This window comes from Vanellus vanellus, assembly GCF_965231255.1.
Source record: "Vanellus vanellus genome assembly, chromosome: 5".
Lineage (NCBI taxonomy): Eukaryota > Metazoa > Chordata > Aves > Charadriiformes > Charadriidae > Vanellus > Vanellus vanellus.
The window spans coordinates 26,833,234-26,855,359 of NC_138910.1; the positions used below are offsets into that span (position 1 = coordinate 26,833,234).

Sequence of the window (22,126 nt, forward strand, 5' to 3'; positions counted from 1 at the left end):
GCTTTCATTTTTGTGAAAATTAAGATACATATATACATCCAAAGGCATGCAGTTAAAAGCGCAATGACTGAAAAGAGTAAGGCATTCAAAACATGAAGAATAAAATTTTAAGATTATTCACTCAGATACCTAAGCACTGTGTACATCAGTGAAATAAGAGGAAAAGTACTCAGAGAATAAAGAAAAGGAGAGGCTCAGACACTGATGTATATACCTTTATCTGAAGGAACTTTATGTTTTTTAAGGACGGGCAAAGGCTCTGGTATTTTTGGCACAGCCACAGGCTCTGGTTTCTTGGGAACAGCCACAGGTTTCTTGGGCACAGCCACAGGCTTCTTGGGCACAGCCACAGGCTTCTTGGGCACAGCCACAGGCTTTGGGGGAACGACCACTGGCACCTCCTCTTCCGGCTCTTCCTCCTCAGCCACCTCAGGCACTTTAAAGATATTAGTACTTTTTACTTGACCAAGCTAAAGGTCAGACACATACAGACACCAGAAGACCAAATGCCGCTCTCACCCCTCCCCAGAACACAGAAGGGCAAAGGGCACTCTACTGCAGCAACCCAGAGGGCATGGCAGGCTCCTTCAGAACACCACCGTATACCTTCAGCTGGAGGAGCTTCTGGCTCTTCAGGCTCAGCAACTGGTGCCACCTCTTCTGGTGCTTCCTCTTCCTCTTCTGGGACCTCTGCCTCAGGCATCTCGGGCACTTCAAAGATATTAGTGTGTTTCATTTTACATTGGTGAAAACATGTGCTAAGTCAGAGTAAAAACCAGGACAACACAGACAAAGAGCATCACAACCACCAGCTCAAAACCTCACACACATGTGCAGCACTGTTTACCCAGCATGCACGACCTTGAGAGTGTCACATAAGAAACAGAGACAGGCCAAGAGAGGGTAGGACAACGCTTAAGAGAAGAAGACGAAGTATCTGCTTTGTTAAGTTATCTGTGAAGACAGGTACCTCTGGGTGCTGGAAGCTCTGGTGCTGGAAGCTCTGGTGCTTTGGCAATGGGCACAGGTACTTTTTCCCCACGAGCAGCCTTCCTGGGCACCTCAGGTGCTTCAAAGATATTAGTAACAGTCAGTTTTATACAATAAACAGGAAGAAGAACAACGAAACGTAAACTAGAGAGGTGCTCATGAAAGTACCCATACTCGTCTCACAGTGTCAACCCGTGTCTCTCTCACTCACTCACTCACTCACTCACTCACTCACTCACTAACATACAAAAGCAAACACGGGCACAGGCACAGGCCGAGAGTGGTGATGCCACAGAGGTTCTGTGAGAAAACTGTTGGCTATGTTTAGGTATGGCTTGAGGGCGAGTTGTGAATTAGGATACACCCTGTCAGTACTCAGCTGACTTCCGTCCCTGGGAGGAGAGACTGTCGTTCTCAGCCCTGCTGGGATCTGACTTTTCTCTGGGAGCAACCTCGGCCTGTATCTTACTTGTTGCCATTCCTCATAAATCTGCTGGTGTTTTGCATTCAGCAGTGTGGGCAGTGACAGGGTGAGGAATCCAGTATTTCTCCCTGTCCCTAATTCTGTCTGCCATTTTCATTCTTCCTTTATGTGTTTCTTTTGTCTTATTTTCTTACCCTATGTAGCTCTCTTGCCTTGATCTTCGTTTCACTGTGGCAACTTCCACAGCCTGTATGGTTCACCAGTTTTTATAACCATTTGTTCTCCATTATAAACTCTAAAATTATCAGCTTTTTCTTTTAACACTTGATACGCCGTCACTTCTTCTTACTGCCCTCATATGTGCATTTCTGAGTAATAACTGATTTTTCATTTTGAAAGATTCATGTCTATCATAAAACTAACTGAAACATACCAGAGAGTCATGAAGACATTCACTGTGTCGATTTAAGATAACAAAATTTGGGAGTAATCTGAAAAACTTACAATCAGTTTCTAAAATGTAACATTTCAGTTTCTGCTCATTCAGAATATGAAAACAAAACAGTAGATTCTAAGTATCATTTGGGTTGTTTATACAAAATACTAGATGACTGAATGCCTAACTGATACACAATGCAGAATGTAGAAATTTCAGGTAACCGCAAATGGACAGGATAACAGAGAGCAGAAGTAACATGTAAGACAGTAAGAAACACACTCATTCTGGCTGATGCATAGGGCGACGGGTACCTTGAACTGGTGCAAGTTCTGGCTTTTTTGGCACAGTTACAGGTGTAGGCTCTTCTGGAACACCTTTCTTGGGCACCTTGAGCACTTCAAAGATATTAGTATATTTTAGTTTTTTGGGGTCTACAAATTTACATGAAACAATAAGACAATCAATAATACGTGCACACAGTCTTCTTAGAGAAAGTGCTGTGGTTACAGTCAGTCATCAGCTATGCTTTCCTTCAAATATGTGGAATGACGAGGGTGTCAAATACATCACATAGGAGATGGGAATTCTGTGTTTAGTTTCTGAGTCAAGGTAGAAATGTAGAAAACATATGCCCTCTTCGTAACTGCTGATCTTAACAGCTGACTTATTTATGGAATCCTACTGTATTTGGATATCAGTCTTCTATCATTCATGGCTACTTTATCATTGTAACGTAATATATATATATATATTTTTTTTTTAGGAAAATAACATTTGATTAGTCATTATCACTTTTATTCTATCAATTATTTCCATTCATTACACCTCCTCTTCACTTTCAGTTTTCCAGTTTCTGTCTTTTAGATTCTATTGTCTACAGAAATATGTACTTTCTCTCCTCTCTTTTGGATTGTATTAATGACACTTATATGCGATAATAAGACCATTAGTAGATATACCGAGTCTTTTGCCAGCAAATCTACCTCATGTATACTGGTATTAATTTACTTTTAAAGGTGTAGAGCACTGATACTACTGCTGTCTACCAGCAATACAGTCTATCAGAATATTCAGGGATGTAACATTATGTTCTTTAAACTGAAGACTTATTTGCAGGCTTTTCTTCAGAACAACATATTATTCTGTTTAAACTGAGCATTCAGTAAATGTTAATTCTTAAACTTTACAAAAAGTTCAGAAAGCTGCAGATATTTTTCAAGTAATTGTATCTAGTTTTTCTGTCATGTTTTTGACAGTCCATCTTGCACTTCATATTTCTTATGCATCTATTTCTGATAGGTCATCACCAGAAAAATTAGTCCAACTTAAATCCAGAAGTGCATGATGTTTCTTTCTAATGATGATACTAATAGTGATGACATGTACCTTTGGCTGGTGGTGGTTCTGGTTTTTTGGGTTCTGCAACGGGTGTTTTTTCTTGCGGGACAGCTTTCTTGGGCACCTTGACCACTTTAAAAATATTATATCCTCTTAATTTCACAGTTGACAAAATACAACAGATCATAACACTTATGATAAAACCAAAGAGTTTAGATATTTCTAACACTAACATTCATCTAGTGACTGGTTGGTTAGCCACATATGCAAAGACAGGCATGGCAGAGGCAAGGGGTAGAGGACACATAAATCGTACACAAAAGAAGGGATAACAAATGAAAATATAAATCAGTACACTAAAATAAAAAGCAACTTCCCCCAAAAGATATACCTTTAGCTTGTGGAGCTTCTGGTTTCTTTGGCACAGCCACAGGTTTCTTGGGCACAGCCACAGGCTTTGGAGGAACGACCACTGGCACCTCCTCTTCCGGCTCTTCCTCCACGGCCACCTCAGACACTTTAAAGATATTAGTTCCTTTTACTTGACTGAAATAAAGGTCACCAAAGAGCCAAATGGCAAGCAGCAAAGCAGGAAAGTAAACCCTGGACAGACTACCAGGCAGTCCTCTTCAGACAACCACTCTTCATTCAGCTGGCCTACTTGTAGCAAAGAGCCAGAAGTAAAGGCTTATGAGAGCGCGCTGGCTAATGAGCCCCACCCCCTCCTGCAGGCATGAACAGGCACATACAGACACCAGAAGACCAAATGCCGCTCTCACCCCTCCCCACAGAACACAGAAGGGCAAAGGGCACTCTACTGCAGCAACCCAGAGGGCATGGCAGGCTCCTTCAGAACACCACCGTATACCTTCAGCTGGAGGAGCTTCTGGCTCTTCAGGCTCAGCAACTGGTGCCACCTCTTCTGGTGCTTCCTCTTCCTCTTCTGGGACCTCTGCCTCAGGCATCTCGGGCACTTCAAAGATATTAGTGTGTTTCATTTTACATTGGTGAAAACATGTGCCAAGTCAGAGTAAAAACCGGGACAACACAGACAAAGAGCATCACAACCACCAGCTCAAAACCTCACACACATGTGCAGCACTGTTTACCCAGCATGCACGACCTTGAGAGTGTCACATAGGAAACAGAGACAGGCCAAGAGAGGGTAGGACAACACTTAAGAGAAGAAGACGAAGTATCTGCTTTGTTAAGTTATCTGTGAAGACAGGTACCTCTGGGTGCTGGAAGCTCTGGTGCTTTGGCAATGGGCACAGGTACTTTTTCCCCACGAGCAGCCTTCCTGGGCACCTCAGGTGCTTCAAAGATATTAGTAACAGTCAGTTTTATACAATAAACAGGAAGAAGAACAACGAAACGTAAACTAGAGAGGTGCTCATGAAAGTACCCATACTTGTCTCACAGTGTCAACTCGTGTCTCTCTCACTCACTCACTCACTCACTAACGTACAAAAGCAAACACGGGCACAGGCACAGGCCGAGAGTGGTGATGCCACAGAGGTTCTGTGAGAAAACTGTTGGCTATGTTTAGGTATGGCTTGAGGGTGAGTTGTGAATTAGGATACACCCTGTCAGTACTCAGCTGACTTCCGTCCCTGGGAGGAGAGACTGTCGTTCTCAGCCCTGCTGGGATCTGACTTTTCTCTGGGAGCAACCTCGGCCTGTATCTTACTTGTTGCCGTTCCTCATAAATCTGCTGGTGTTTTGCATTCAGCAGTGTGGGCAGTGACAGGGTGAGGAATAGAAATGCCATCATCATTACTCTCCTCTATTTCTGTTCTGTTTTTTCAACTCTTTTGCAGTACAAGTATGTGGGACCTTCTGACTTACTGAGGTTTCAGGGCTTCTGTAACACTGTATTTAGAAATTGCATTTGGAGAGGAGAAAAGGACTATCTGCAGAGCGAGCAAGTTTCCTTGCTCTCGTTCTTCGTGTGATGCAGAATTGTTCTGCACATATACAGAAAATATGGTGGTCTTGTTCCTAATAACTACATGCCATTCAATTGTAGATTTGCAGAACCCACTTTCTTGGATCCCCAGGAGCTTATGGTTAGAAAAAAGTTTCATCAATGTATGAGTAGAGCTGTATGTTTTTCTCATATGAAATTTGACCACAGAATGAAGACTATCCTGATCTACCATGCATTTGAATAAGCACTGCACTTACTAATGAGTTTGGTAAATCTGTTATTTGGGATCTAGGTGCAGATCACATATGCTCAAGACTTAATATACTACTGTCCTATCTAGCTATGTCTCTCTTTTTACTTTGGGACTTCTTTCCCCATAGGAGCTTTGGTTCCTTCATGGTCCGTAGAACCCACCTTTCCTCCTCATTCTCTTTGAAATGACCAGTTTTTACATTTTTTCTTTTTTTTATGCTTTTTTTAATTTGCTGTGTCATGACTGCGTCTGGTTGTTACTACCACACAATGGGACACAATGGGACAGGGTTGCCAGTTCATAGTGGTTAAAGAAAAATACCTTGGGTAAAATACCCATTTATAAATTATAATGACAAACATTTAAATTAAAAATCCAAAGTAGAACACTCTTTTCCATGTATCTGATCAGTGTTGATATATAGAATTTTGTATTCTGAACCCATACAGAGATTGGGAGAGTCCCACATGTTCCCTATGTATTTGCCATTCTAACAATAGAATTTGTACACAGCACAGAACGTAGAAATTTCAGGTAATCACAAATGGACAGGATAACAGAGAGCAGAAGTAACATGTAAGACAGTAAGAAACAGACTCATTCCAGCTGATGCACAGGGCGACGGGTACCTTGAACTGGTGCAAGTTCTGGCTTTTTTGGCACAGTTACAGGTGTGGGCTCTTCTGGAACATCTTTCTTGGGCACCTTGAGCACTTCAAAGATATTAGTATATTTTAGTTTTTTGGGGTCTACAAATTTACATGAAACAATAAGACAATAATACATGCATGCAGTCTTCTTAGAGAAAGTGCTGTGGTTACAGTCAGTCATCAGCTATGCTTTCCTTCAAATACGTGGAATGACGAGGGTGTCAAATACATCACACAGGAAATGGGAATTCAGTACTTAGTTTCTGTTTCTGAGTCAAGGTAGAAACGTAGAAAACATACGCCCTCTTTGTAACAGCTGATAAGGGACTTATTTATGGAATCCTACTGTATTTAAAGATCAGTCATGCATCATTCATGACTGTGTTCTGTGCTGGTTTTGGCAGTCACTGTCATCTTTTTATTTGTCACTTGGATATTATCACTATTTTTATTCTTCAGATTGACTTCACCTTTCTTTTTCTGTCTTTTTATGTTTCCTCTCTGTTTTTGCTTCACATGTTCTTTCTTGTAACAGCTCTGGTTTCCATTCTAACCTCTAGATGTTGCTTATAACTGTTTCCTGTTATATGAATTTAAATTATTTAAATGCTTTAAATATAATCACTGTGAGGTGGTACTTCACTTGAGGAAAGTCATCGTATTTCAGATGGAGCGAATCTGGTGGCAGAGGAAATGTTTACTTCTCTGGCCAGTACTTGGGACTTTCTAAAGGAAATAAAATGATGCAGTACTGCATCAATCTATGGTATGTACAGTTTTAGAGTATCTTATGTAACTTTTTTACTATTTCAATTATAAAGTCTCTCATCCTGATCAATCTGAGAAAATGAATGCCTCTTTAAAGGCTCAGTGAATTAGGTAGTCACAGAGCTTTACAGCTCTTTGGTGCTATTCATACAATCTAATAACTCACAAATCACAGCGTGGAGAATGTTGACATATGACCAAAATAAAGGCAAATTATAATTAACTGTTTAAAGAAAAGATTCTGATGCTACCCATGGCAAGATAGCTACATAGAGTTATTTGCAATTATTTTCCTATATGTACAGAAACTGCTATTCTCTGCTGAAACCTTCAGTGTCTGTTTATTTTGTCCTTTCTCATAGAATCATAGAATCATTTATGTTGGAAAAGACCTTTAAGATCATCGAGTCCAACCGTAAACCTAATGCTGCCAAATCCCACTGAGCTATGTACCAAACCATCCCTACTAATAATGTGAACAACAGTTTATGCATTCATTCTCTTATTAGTTTTGGCATTTATTGGTAGGCAGGAGTTCATCATACCTGCTTGATTTATTGCTATAGCTTATGAAATCAAATCTTACCTCCTGAACCTTTTGAATATGCCAAAAAAAAACAGTACAAGAGTTTGAATGGTTTTAGTTGGGGAAACATTTAACGCCCCTGCACCACAACTCATATTTGGTGCATCTCTCTCACGTTTTAGATATCAGAGTATTCAGTGAAAGATCAATTTAAAATGAGATTCATTTAAAAAAGCAAAAATCCTTCCATATGATGATAATCATGCTGGTATGTACCTTTAGCAAGTGGAGCTCCTGATTTTTTAGGTGCAGCAATGGGCACTTTCTCCTCTGGGACAGCCCTCTCAAGCATCTCGGACACTTCAAAGATATTAGTGCATTTCATTTTACAATTACAATACAACCGAACATAAGTACAGAGACTGAAACTCAGAGGACAACAGAAATTTTCTGAAGTAACAATTTGGCACACACTCATACTCAGTGCAATAGTTTTAGCAAGTATTATTTAAAACCTCAGATTCGAAATGACAGACAGGACAAAAGAGGTTAAGATAAGACTTAAGAGAAGAAGATTAGATGTGTTTTTCATGTATTCATCATAACATGCACCTCTGGCAGATGGAGGTTCTGATTTTTCAGGAACAGGTATAGGAATTTTCTCTTCCGGGACTGCCTTTTTGGGCATTGCAGGCTCTTTAAAGATATTAGTATCTTTTAGTTATGTGTATTAAGCTTTAAAACAAAGAGTGAAACATAGTATACTCAAAAGAAGAAAAAGAGATCCTATTTGTAAGAGGTACCTTCAGACTGTAGAGCTGCTCTCTTTTTAGGTATAGAAACACTCTCTTGCTTTTCGGTCAGCTTGGCTGGTGGTGGTTCCTCAGGTGCCAAAACGGGCTCTGGTTCTTTGGATGCCACTTCAGGCTTTGGTTTTCGAAGTGTCGTAGAAGGCTCTGCTTTTTGGGGTGGTAAAATTGGTTCTGGTTCCTCAGGCACCACGACAGGTTCTGGCTTGCATGGTGCCACAACAGGCTTCGATTTTCTGGACACTGCAATAGGCACTGATTTTTGGAATTCTGCAACAAACTCTGTTTCTTCAAGTGCTACAACAAGCTCTGGTTTTGGGGGTGGCGCAAAAGGTTTTGTTTTGGGGGGCACCACAACACGCTCTGATTTTTGGGTTGATGCAACTGTCTCTGATACCTCAAGCACCACAGTGAGCTCAGGTTCCTCAGGGGCCATGAATGGCTCTGTTTTTTGGGTTTTCACAATAAGCTTTTGTTTTGAGGGCACCGCGCCATGCTTTAGCTTTTGGGGTGGCACATCAAGCTTGGGTTCCTCAGGTACCATAACAAACTCTGGTTTCTCAGCCGCTACAACATGTTCTATTTTTTGGGGTTCCACAACAGGCTTTTGTTTTGTGGGTATAACACCATGCTTTACTTTTTGGGATGCCACATCAGTCTTTGGTTCCTCAGGTACCACAACAAACTCTGGTTTCTCAGGCACCAAAACATGCTCTGGTTTTTGGGATGCCACAACAGATTCTGGTTTTTGGGGTGCCACAACAGTTGTGGACTCCTCAGATGCCACAACACGTTCTAGTTTTTGGGGTGCCACAACAGGCTTTTGTTTTTGGGCCACTCTAGCAGGTTCAGCTTCTTGAAGTTCTACGTCTTGAGGCTTTGGTTTTGGGGGTCCTGCAATGGGCTTTGGTTTCCGGGAAACTTGAACTGGTACTTTCTTTTCTGCGAAAGTTGTCTTGGACACTTTATGTACATAAAAGATATTAGTTCTAAATTTAACAACTGCACAGGCAATCATACCAAATTTAAGTGAATCATAAAACATAAACCCACAATGACAATGAAAACATTAAAAACATGTCAGGTATCAATCATTTATGTTGGCCTTTTTAAGAATGAATATACCACATCTTGGCTTTTCTCTCTGCTGTACACACCCACCCCGTCCCCAAACCTCATGCCCCCATATGCAAGTGCACACATGCACTGATAGTATAACTTAAGCTATAAGTAAAATCCATTATAATTATAAACAGAATGGACAGGACAAAAGATATTAATAACATTGCAGGTAATAAGCTGAAGACTCTTTCAAGAATTGGCAGTGATGAAATCTAGTTTTTCTTGGTGGAACTTCTGGTATTTCAATCACATTGATATCTTCTCTTAGGTACTAGAATGCGTATTTTCTTTTCTTCTACTATTATCACTTTAAAGATATTAGTTGTGATTGTTTTCATATATCCAAGTGGATAGAACAGTAAGAATAATGCAAAATAGTAAGAAGAATTGAAGTATAAAATAGAGACAATTCAGATATCGAGGATTTGTCACTATCCTTCAAAAAGACCCACTTATGTCTGTTTCACACACACATGCAGATACATAGAACAAGTAGAATTTAGAATCTCAGAAAAGAGAAGGCCTGGAAAATCACAATGTTAAAGAAAAGAAGAAAAATATTGCTTTTGTCATTTTATTAGTGTTGAGATTTACCTTGCTCTGGTAGAGGTTCTGGTTCTTCAGGTGCAGCCTCTGGTTCTGGGACAACCACAGGTTCTGGTTCTTTCGGCACAACCTCAGGTTCCGTTATTTTAGGCACAGGTATTTTCTTTTCTGGAACAACTTTCTTTGGCACCTCAGGTTCTTTAAAAATATTTATTTGTTTTACTTTCAGGAATTTGAAGAATACGAATTAAAAAGGCAACAGTAGCTCCAAGGTGAAAACTACCAAACAGCATCAGAAAAAAAAGTACCCTTTATAAATAGCCTGTATTTTTTATTGTCTTGCTTGAATCACACTATTAATAGTCATTGTTGCTTACTGGGAGCTATTCACAAGTGAAGAACACAACACAATCTGTAACATTTATAAATATTAAAATATAACAAAAGAGGATAACACAAAAAAAGATAATATTTAGAGAAACACATTAAAATTTCTGTGCAATTTTATCAGTATTGAACAAGTACCTTTAGGTGGTGGAGGTTCTGGTTTTTTAGGAACTTCAATGTGTACTTTTTCTTCTGAAACCACTTTCTTGGGCACTTCAGGCACTTTAAGGAAAGTAATTAATTTTATTTTTAAGAAATTAAAATATATGTCTGCAGCGTTAAGACACTAAGAAGAAGTAAAACTCAGGGACATGAAAAGCGTCAGTGGTTTTGGATGTGAATATCAACTTTTTTCTTTGCCTACAGAAAATTCTCTCCGATATCTCACTGAGGTACGGATGCAAAAATTACAATTTAAACAACAAAAATATTTTATAGAACATTTATGGTAAAAGTAAATTACCAATATGTTAAAATGGTACTCTAGACAATGAAAAGGTTTTCTTTCATTAATTGCGTACAGCAGTTACCTTTAGTTGGAGGAGGTTCTGGTTTCTTTGGCACTTTAACTGAAACCTCTTCTGGGACCACTTTCTTTGGTACCTCAGGCACTTGAAAAATATTAATAACTTTTACTATAAGAATTTCATAAACAACATTAAAGCATAACAACAGAACAGTCTTAGTGAGAACGCTAATTACCAAGATCTATTTTTTTCACACAACACATTTCTTCACTTGAAAAACCTTTCACAACAGAAGAAAATTCTAACAGAGGTCTTGGGTACTATCTTTTATAGTGTTAAAACAATAAAAGAGTGATGGGTTTGATTCTGTTATTTTTTTCATAATGACAAGTACCTTTAGCTGGTGGAACTGCTGGTTTTTTAGGCTCCGCAACTGGTATTTTCTCATCTGGGACTTTCTTGGGCACTTCTGGCACTTTAAAATCAATGATTATGTTAATACTAAGAATCTAAAGAAATTTAAATAGAATTAAAGTGGAAAAATAAACAAAATTATTCCAGTTAACATCCATTAAACATAATACCCTTTACCAAATAGGTTTTTTGCTCTCAATCTAGGTTGAGAGTCATTTGAGAGGAGTAAAGAGGCCACACCCAAAAATGAAATACAAAAATCACAGTTTAAGATAGAAAGATGGGGAAATAGTATCAAAAAGGTCTTATCAGTGACAGCAATACAAATTATTGGTAGAGTTTTATTAATGACAAGTGTCTTTAGCTGATGGTATTTCTGGCTTTTTAGGAATAGCAACTTTGATTTTCTCTTCTACAACTACTTCCTTGGATGTGTCAGGCATTTTAAGGAAAGAAGTTGTTTTCAGGTATTGTATGGAATCTTACAGCTATGTCTAAAACCCTTCAGTAGAAATTGCAAAGTAGGGAGGTTCTTAATGGAGCCATTTATTTGACATGTTTATTGGCTTCAGGTTCTTTTATGTCCCTATAAAGTCCGAGGAAACACCTCAGAGTTTTTTGGAGTTTCTTTGCCTTCTACATTACATCATTTTTCCATCTTATTCAGCCACCTCCTGAATCCCCATTTGACTGTCCATCCTGTATTCCTTGTCACATTCTTCTCTGCACGATGACTTCTTGATATCAATTTTTCATCTATACACAGAGGGTTTTCTCCTGCATTAGACACCTGTATCACTTCTTCTATACTTTGAAATTAATAAACTTTCTTTTGGGGCTAATTTTTCACTGTTAGTCAGGAGTATTTCAGATCATAGAAGCCCTGTTTACTCTAGGATTTCTGCTCTGGTTCTCAAGCATCAGTCTCATCTCTGCCCAGCCACATCAGTATTTCTAACACACCGGTATGCTGATTATAGCTATGATTCAAAAAGAAGAATTCTCAAAACAGTAGTATATATGGAACTGTGGGCACAGAAAATAAAAGTAACAGGACTACACAAAAAACTATCAAAAACCTAATCTGCACGATTAAGGCAGAGTTTTTTTTCTCTTCCAAATTTTATTTATCTGTAGTGCAACATACCTTTGGCTGGTGGTGGTTCCACTTTTCTAGGCACAGCAACGGGTACTTTCTCTTCTGGAATTTTCTTGGGCACCTCTGGCACTTTAAAGAAAACAGCATTCAGTTTTGTTATATTTAAGGCATTTTAAAATATGTAAATTATTAAGAAGAAAGAGTTTCCAAAGAAGTGTATTGGAATGAAATGTAAGATCGGATATAAAAAGAGATGTCATGCAAAAAATGTTGTATACTGTACATACTACTGGGATTTTTTATAAATGAGAAATAAAGGGTAATTTTTTCTTTTACTATAAAACCCATTGCCCAAGAGAAAGAGAAATCTCCTCAGAGAGTCACCGTTATTGACATATAAGCTTTAGGTGGTGTTACTTTTGGCTTTTTAGGCACAGCAACATCTACTTTCTCTTCTGAGACAGATGTCCTAGGTACCTTGGACACTTTAAAGATATTAGTGTACTTCCAAGAATTACAAAAATTAAACATGCAATACAGAGAAATAAGACAAAACAAGTAGATGTATAATGACACTCTGACGACAGTTACATGTTCTGAAAAGTCTCCGTGATTCTAACCCTCTGGCAAATAACAGTTTGAAGCGACTTTGCTGGGGATCTTTTGTCATGCAGTGGTGACATGCCACACAAACTGCTAGTTCAGACAGACTTCTAAAATACCTGAATGAATTGTAACAACTGGTTTCTGTGCCTAATGCTATTTCCAGTCAAAATTAAATCAATTGACCCCTAAGTTTAACATCAGCAAAGTGAAAGAGGAAGTGTATGTACTTCTTGCTTGAGTATCAATAGAATTTCTGAGACTGTTTACAGTACCTATAAACACCCATGAAGTGAAAATATTTGTTCTGTAAATCTCACTACATATTGACTCAGCTAGAGTTTTCCTTATTTTTAGTCCCCTTGACTAGTTTCTAATACAGTTTCTGTGCCATCTCAATGGATTACTCTTGGGGAGAAAAAACTGACAAACTCAAATAATTTTTAATGATTAACAACAATAAAACAAAGGACAGAAGAAACTTGAAGAAAAAGGAGGAGGAAAGGATATGTTGACCTATACCTTTGGCTGGTGGAGCTTCTGGCTTTTTAGGCAGAGGGACAGGTTTCTCTTCAGGAATAGTTGTCTTGGGCAATTCAGGCACTTGAAAGATATTTACTGATTTTAATTTTATGACTTAAAGACAAGTTGAGAAACAGGAAAAATGACATATACGACATAAATGCCACTAATCTGACACAACTGGACCATGATAAGAAACAGAAAAGACATTGTCAACAAAAGACCTCGGTTCTGTCAGGCTATCAAAGTACCTTTAGATGGTGGAGATTCTGGTCTTTTAGGCACAGGAGTAGGTTCTGTTTTTTTAGGCACAGCAATAGGCACTTTTTCTTCTGGCACAGCTTTCTTAACGACTGTGGGCACTTTAAAGATATTAGTTTGTTTTAAGAATTTATATAGAATAGAAAGACAAGTCATAAAAGATCCCATTTGTAATATAAGTAAGGTACTAAAAGACTAAACACAAATATTAGTTACGTTGAACAAGAACTAAACTATGAACATGAATAATTTAATTTTCCTGGAGTTCATGACTTGGAAAATTGCAGGAAGAGATGATGAAGAAGATAGATACCTCTAGGTGCTGGAGCCTCCTCTTTTCTATGAACAGTAGAAATTTCTTCTTCTATGTGCACCTCCTCATAAACTTCATGTACTTGAAAGATATTAGTTTAAATACTTAAATTAACTTAGAATTCTTCAGAACACAATGATAAGATAAAAAAATACAATCAAATATTCAAGCTCATCTCAAGACACACAGATCTATTTTATATCTAACCTTAAAATGAGGATTCTTTCAAACAAGGGAAGAAAAAAATCTCCTATTCTACCCTGATCTGACCTCTGCAGCTTGCCAGAAGAAAGATGTGTGATTTGTTGTAAACTGAGCTACTTCTTGAGTGCAAAGAGTTAGGCCCTGTCTATCTAAGCTCAGTCACTTTTTCTGCTTTATTTTTTTTCCCCTCAGACTGATCCAAGTAACAGGGCCCCTGAAATTGTCTCTTTTGCACATGAAGCTAATTTTCCTCTTAAGAACAGCTACAGGTGACATAATTGTTAATAGTTTTTTAATTAATTTTATACTGTTGCAGCTAACTAAAGCTGCTAACTAAACTCTAGTTTATGGTAGACAGAATGTTCTCAAAAAAAGTGAAAGATTTATATATGAAAACATATCTTTTATCTTTCAAATCCTACTCAAAATTTGTTGTACCTTTAAGGTATGGAGCTTCTTCTTTAGGTAGAGCAGGAGGTATTTTTTCTTTGCGGACAGCTTGCTTTGGTACTTCAGGAACTTAAAAATATTGGTTTATTTTAGAAATTTGCATTAGGAAATAAGTAGTACAGTTTTATAAAACAATAAAAAATTCTACTAGCACAATATGAAAAGAGACAGTATTAACCTGTGAATAGAACTCAACAACTTCCCTCTCTGGAGTTCACTGTTTTTCTAACTCCCAGTACTTACAGGTCTGAATTTGCCCTTCTCTGAAAAGATAGTAGTTAGGGTTTTTTTGTTTGCTTGTTTTGTTTTGTTTTGTTTACTTATTAAACAATCTTCAGGAATTTTGGCAATTTAAAGGGTGTTTTGTTTTTTTTTTTTTTTTTAAATTTCAAAATTACCTAGATAAACAAGCCAAAGTTCCAGTGCAATTAACTAAAAATTATGTTTCAAATATCTGATACTATACTATACTCAAATATTGGGTTCTTCAGCATTGGAATTTTATTACAAAACTGTGTTTCTATGAAAAAAAAATTTTGTGGCTTTATATTTTGTCCTTATTTGAAGTCTTACCTTAATCTTGACTTTATTAAAGCCCCTGACCTGGATGAAAAGAGCTCTTCTGCAAAAAAGCTTCTAACAGAATTTTTTTTTTTTTCTATTTTTAATATATCATCAGAGAAAGTATTTTGGGAAATAGAACATGAGACAAGAAATCAAAAAATATATGGCTATTCCCTGGCCCTGCTATGAACTTTCTATCTAGTAAATTTCTTTGTATTTGTCTAATTTTGTCATTTTAAATGTTAAATTCTCGATGCAGAATGTATTGATCTGTTTGAGCAACTGCTAGCACAAGACTAAAAGAAGAACTTATAGAAAATGTTCCTTGCATCTTTTTTCTGAATGACGAATTTTTATGTCTTAATAGTTGTTCATTAGTTTAACATGAAGAAAGATGCTGAAATATTTTTGGCATTCTTTGTAGACGGTTGCAAAATGATTATGTTTTTAATTGCTGATCTCCCTGTATGGATGCTCTCTTTCTAAGATAAAAACAAACAGAGCAAATTTACTCTTTCAACAAGAGATCAAATGGAAAAAAACTATATAGCACCTGGTCATGTTATTCTAGAAAAACAAGCATGTTGGGTTTCTCACTTGGTACCTCACTTTTGAAAGAGGCTAGAGAAAATACATTTGGAGGTCATGTACCTTTAGCTGGAGGAGCTATTTCTGTAGGTACAGCAGCAGGTATTTTCTTCAGTGGGACAGTTTTCTTTGACACTGCAGGTACTTCAAAGATATTAATTTTTTTAAGAACATTATAATATACAAAATGTAAGTAACAAAGAAGCAATGACAGACACATAGCATCTAAGGAAACGTTAGAATGAGCACGTTAAATAGCAGATCACCACACAGATGGAATGATGAACAACTACTTTGGAGGGAACGTATTGCTTTAGAGATTGCTTGAATAGTTTGTGTACCTTTAGCTGCTGGAGCTTCTGGTTCACTAGGCATAATAACAGGGACTTTTTCTTCTGTTGGAACTTCTCTGTAAACTTCCGGCTCTTTAAAGATATTAGTTTATTTTACATACTTTAATATTATTTACAAGACAAGATTAGAGGGACAACTTATAATGCAAAAAAATGCAGACGTATATGGACAAGGAGCTGTTTGAACATAAATTATTTCTATATCTCATTTCAGCCTGATCATTTACCTACTATTGCTAGAAGTGACCATTCCCAATTAGTAAAATACAAGTTTACAGAAATATTTCATTTTATTTTCTTGTTCCCTAGTTCTGTGTATTAGATAGAAATTGTAATTGAATTTCACATGTCCTCATCTGGCGTTAACTCTCTATATGCCAGATCAAAAATTAATTAAGTCTTACTCAGGATAGCTGTTAAACCAGTGTCTACTTAACTTCATTTCTTTGGTCCAATGTGGCTAAAGTGCTTTCCTGGATCAGAAACTTAGTTTCTCTCTTATTTATGTTTCTTTCTCCCATGAATAGAGGGGAAAAGAACATTTTAGAAACACGAAGCTATAAATAGATTTGGGAGGAGAGAGGGTCTTAAAAACATGGATGGAAATTACTTTTAAATAATTAAAAAAATTAATTTAAAATGTCTCATATTTTACAGAACAATCTAGAGGATGAATTGATATATTCTCTGCAATTTACTGCTTGGTAAATATGTCATTGATGTACCTTCATATAAAGGAGGCTCCTCTTCTCTGGGAATAATGGTGGGTACTTTCTCTTCAAGGACAGCTCTCTTATGAAACTCAGGAACTTCAAAGACATTAGCTTTCTTTTAGTAACCTCAAAATAATTCTCAACTTTTAAAATCCCAAACAGAAATAAACCCAGAAAACTAAGTTCTTTTGAGGTCCCAAATACTGTACCTTTTCAAGAATAAAATATTATACAATTCTAGAAATGTCTTGCTGGAACATTTAATTATATGAAGAAATTTATAGTTTCTGCTCTCAAAGAGCGTAAGCCATTTGCTTTTCTCACTGTATCATCATGCTTTTCCTTCTGATATGTGCCCTATTACTTCACCAGTATCAACAGCATTGTATTGGCTTCAAAATCCCAGTTTAAACTAAATTCACAACTATATTACAAATATAAAAGCACTGAAGGTTTACATACTGGTAGTGGAAGTAGTGATATCTCCTCAGCATGTTTTCATTCATAAATAAATGTATTTACTGATCAGCACATGTATAGTACATATCTGAAATGTTTTCCTCAGAGTTTTCAACTGATCACTAAGAGCTGAATCTGCACTGAAAGACTAGATACCCTGCCATGGTGTAAAGAGCGTGAGGATCATTTTAGAAGGTGTTAGTTGCAAAAAACAACACAAATATTTCCTTTCCATAAAATGTCATATCAAAGGTTCCTTTACCTTTCATTGGTGGAACTTCTATTTCAGGTGTATGCGTAGGTTTCTTTTCTTCAGGGACAATTCTTTTTAAAACAGCTTGCCCTTTAAGATATAATTTACTTTTAGGGCTTTCAAAGTTAATTGGAAGAAGTTAGAAAGAATAAGAGCAAATCTAAGAAGGAAGATGCGTGAAACAACAAAGGATTAAACGCTTCCTGAAAGAACATCTATGTTATGAAGATTAGACAGAAGAATAATATTAAAAAAATATTCTTGAAAGATGGCTATGCATTTGGATTGTGGAACGTCCTCCCTTTTTAGAAGAAACAAAAATATTCTTTCTTCCTGAACTACTTTCATATGGAGCTGAATGACAGAGCACATTTTTTAAAGTGATTCTCACATATTTTCAACAAATGACTTGAAACAAACAGACAAAAAAAGACTCAATCACAAACAGTTGAAAAAAAAACCACTGTGGGGACATAAAACATATACACATATTTTTCAACAAATAATGAAGACAAAAGACTGAATCAGACTTCATGATTCATGAGGACAATGCAGAGGAAGTATACCTTTAGCTGGTGGAGTAATTTCCTTTTTAGGAACAGCAGGTAGTCCTTTTTCTTTTGGAACAGGTTTCTTCGGCACCGCTGGCACTTTAAAGACATTGGTAGTTTTTTTAAGATCTTTTGCAGTATGAATATTATGTAAGAATAGAAGTTAAACAAAAAGCAAACAATTCAAAGAGTCAGATAATTTAGGAAAATACAAAATACAGTATCCTCAATTGCTATTGAGTGGTGACCTTGCAGGCCACCCATCTGGACTATTTGGCTTGGATTGACACAGCTAGAGTCTTCACTATTCACTGAAAGAAAAACACTGCTCTTGTTGGGTGAATTTTTGACTGCGATAAGCCTTAACAATTAGATTTCATGAACTATCACCTCTAATTAATGCCAGCTGAGAATATGGTAAGGTTTTAATTTCAACTAACTCCAAGTCTTTGTGAAAAAAAAAAAAACCAAAACAAACCAAAAAAACCCAAACGAACAGCACCTTTCCCACTGTTTTCGTTCTGATAGTTCATACTAGAAACAACTATAAAAGTTAGCATAAAATGAATTTCTGGCAAATTAAGTGCTCTGAATAGAAAGACTAGTACAGAAACTCTTCTAGTATCCACTGACAACTGCTATTCATGACACTTATCTTTTGTAAAGCCTGATACAGAGAACACCTATTAAGAGCATATGCACTCCAGCACATCATTAGCTTGATGAAGGTCCTACTTTTTTAGGATTCTGTAGGAAACTAGAGTTTCACTGATATGGCACTGTAGCTCAACAGACTTTTATTATTTGCTTCAGCTGCTTGTTTTCAATGATTAACTACAAAATGTCACTAATATCGTGACAGCAAAAATGAAATCTCGAAGGTCCTGCCTGCATTTCCTTTGTCCTCAGAAAGTAATTTGTCTCCGTTTTGATTTGTTAAAGAAATATTTTTTTAGTAACTTAATCCCTGTCTTTGACTGTACTGAAAATGAAAGTTAATGGTCTAGCAATCAAATCAGAATAGATAAATCACTGGATTTGGGTATTCAGAGACTCAGGCAGAAGGCTGTGTTTTTAAATTTGTTTAGTAGCTGATATACCTCTAGCTGGTGGAGCTTCTTTTTTAGGAACAGGAACAGGTACTTTTTCTTCTGGCAGAGGTCTTTTAGGCACCTTAGGTACCTCAGGCACTTTAAAAAATATATCATTATGGATTTTAAGTTATTTATGAGGAGTTACAACATACAAAGACAAGAAGACAAGAGATACAAGCAAGCAGAGCGATCACTCATTTGTAGAGGAACCTTCTCATCATTTATGCAGAGACAACTGAACAGCCACTTATCTCAGAGTTCTAAAGGAATCTCAGAGTTCTAAAGCTAAGGAATATCAGCATACATCTTTCTGCTACATTTTAGATGCACTTTCTGTTTGGCATGAGGGATCCCATGATCATAAATTTAAATGATGAGAAGGAAGGTCCTACATGAGTTTTAACATCTCTAACTCACAGGAGCTAAACTGGGCAAAAGAAACAAATATTGATCAGAAATATTTAATTCAGGCTGAAGCTGAACTTCCTCAGAAAATTATCATTTACTTTGCTTATGTCATATCTACGCTAGCGCACTCTTGGGCAGTCAGAGGGGGAATACTCCCATTCCACTCTGAAGGGAAGAATTCCTTAGGAAGGATCAGGAAAGAAACAGTCTTTGGCTTTATCATTACCAGCAAAAGACACACAGGGCTACCAATGGGGAAAAATATAAACACCCAAAGGAAGCTTAAGCAGCAGCTGAGAACTCAACAAACTATAAGCGTAAAGAATCATGACTTGTACCTATAGCTGGTTGGATTTCGTAAGCCTCCTCGTATACCTCCTCATATTTCTCATAGATCTCTTCCTTCTCCTTAAACTCATACTTTTCATAGACATCTTCTTTCTCCTCAGCTTCCTCTTCATATTCCTGTTCCTGAATCTCCTTATATCTCTCAGGTTCTTCAGGTTCCTCATACGCCTCAATTTCTTCAGTTTCCTGAACCTCTTCAAATTCTTCAATACTTTCGTATGTCTCATACTTCTCATACTCTTCATATGTATATGCATACTTCTCCACTGCAGGAGCAGGAGCAGGGACTTTTTCTTTCCGGATGAGTTTCTTGGATACTTCAGGCACTTCAGAAATAGTATTATTGTTACTACCTTACAATTATTTAATCTTTTTCTTTTTTTACAGTTAGTCAAGGTGATCCACATAGAACAGAAAATGTACATGATAACCACAAGCATAAGTTACATTAAAATATAAGAACATGCTCCTAAAACAGTATATATATTATAAAAGATTTTAGGAATGAGGAGAAAAAACGAATATTTTCAGAATAAGAAAGGAATAAGAAGAAATATATCTGTACCTTTAGTCGGCGTTGGTTCTTTGGGTTTGGGCACAACAGCTGGCACTTTCTCCTCTGCAACAGCTCTTTTATGCACCTCAGGGACTTTAAAGATATGGATTTCTTTTAGGAATTTTAAAAAAACATCTTAAAGCAGTATAAGTAAAAAAGCACAAGAAGCAGAACTCTACAGTTCTACATTGTGAACATTGATAATGAAGAGTTTTAACATAAATTCAAGCAGAAATCTCATACAACAAAGACAAAAGTTAGAAAGAAGAAGGTGAAGAGTATTTTTAGCATAAGTGTTTATAATCAGGAGTACGTATACCTTTTGCAGCTGGAACCTCCACTTTTTCAGGGGGGGCAACGGATACCTTCTCTGCAGGAACAACCTTCTTAGGCATCTTGGGTACTTTAAAGATAGGACCTAACTTCAGTGATCTTTTGCACAATTTTAAGTAGACACAAACCCAGAAGCTTACAAACAGCAGAACAGAAACTTACAAACAAACAAATAGTATAGTGACAAATATAATACAGGACAGACATACTAAAATGTCTCTTCTAAGCTCAACTTGTATGAAGAATGTAATGTATTGATGATAAGAGCATTTGCAAACTGTAATACCTTTGGCTGGTGGAGCTGGCACCTTTTTAGGAACTGGTTCTTTCTCTTCAGGAACAGGTTTCTTGGGCATCTCAGGCACTTTAAAGACATTATTTTATTTTAAGAATGTCATCCGCCAGTAGTATGAGAAAGACAACAGAAAACATATACAGACAGACATAATCAAAGAAGAACTGATCTGCAGAATATATTTTAAATGTTTTAAAGATTAAACAGAAATAAAAACAAAAGACACTTTATATCCATAGGCAGACTTCTGGAACAAGTCAAATCATTTCCGAGCTTATTTTTTGCTAGGAATGTGACAGGCACTCTGAGACATCAATACAGAAAGACAGCAGGGACAAAAAACTAACATAAATAACAAACAAAATTTAAAAAATAGAGACACCGAATGAGAATAACAACACGTTGTTTTCCTAGGTATTAATTTATGTACCTTTTACTGGAGGAAGCTCCTGTTTCTCAGGAGTGGGTACAGGAATTTTTTCTTTTGGGACAGGTTTCTTAGGAATCTCTGGCTCTTTAAAGATATTATTTTGCAAACACAGTTTAAAATTACTTTCAGAACACTAAAAACATGAAAAAACATGAAGCAAGATCACAAGCTCCCCCAAAAGATCATTAAGATTTACATAGAACAAGAAATAAAGATGAATTTTAATGAACCCAAAAGATCATATGAGTAACTTGCAAGAAAAGATTGTGTACCTTTTGCTGGTATAGTTTTCTCTGGAATAATTTCTTCTTCTTCTTCCTCAGGAACAAAAATGCGAACCTTTTCTTCAGGCACAACTTTCTTTGCTACCTCAGGCACTTAAAAAATATTATTTTAAGAACTTTACTTTCACAACATCACAAAGAAAAATTCGTAACATAAAACACAAGGACACCAATTTTAAAGTAACAATGGGAATAAAAATAAGGAAAACTCTATTAGTTATTTTTCAGTCCCTGAAAACAGCAAATTGTAATTGGGTTATAAGGATTATATGCAGATTATCTCTTTTGCCCAATTCTTAATGACACAGCATTGTTGCCAACAGAAAATATTAGCAGGATATGCTACACACAAGAGGTTGTACAAGATTACTAGCATCTAACT

The 22,126-nt window shown here is 36.8% G+C and overlaps 1 protein-coding gene across 1 annotated transcript in view; it reads right to left on the reverse strand.

Annotated features, from left to right (window-relative positions):
* Window positions 1-22,126, reverse strand: part of TTN (titin) — a 244,271-nt gene that overhangs the window by 111,894 nt on the left and 110,251 nt on the right. Inside the window, exons 133-145 of the mRNA XM_082483816.1 lie at window positions 21,461-21,544; window positions 21,022-21,099; window positions 20,722-20,805; window positions 20,412-20,495; window positions 19,837-20,172; window positions 19,097-19,186; window positions 18,012-18,095; window positions 12,211-12,291; window positions 11,044-11,124; window positions 10,713-10,793; window positions 10,321-10,404; window positions 9,844-9,993; window positions 3,583-3,708 (exon numbers count right to left, since the gene is read on the reverse strand). Of these exons, the coding sequence (XP_082339942.1) occupies window positions 3,583-3,708; window positions 9,844-9,993; window positions 10,321-10,404; window positions 10,713-10,793; window positions 11,044-11,124; window positions 12,211-12,291; window positions 18,012-18,095; window positions 19,097-19,186; window positions 19,837-20,172; window positions 20,412-20,495; window positions 20,722-20,805; window positions 21,022-21,099; window positions 21,461-21,544 (1,443 nt within the window). The remainder of the gene's footprint in view (window positions 1-3,582; window positions 3,709-9,843; window positions 9,994-10,320; window positions 10,405-10,712; window positions 10,794-11,043; window positions 11,125-12,210; window positions 12,292-18,011; window positions 18,096-19,096; window positions 19,187-19,836; window positions 20,173-20,411; window positions 20,496-20,721; window positions 20,806-21,021; window positions 21,100-21,460; window positions 21,545-22,126) is intronic.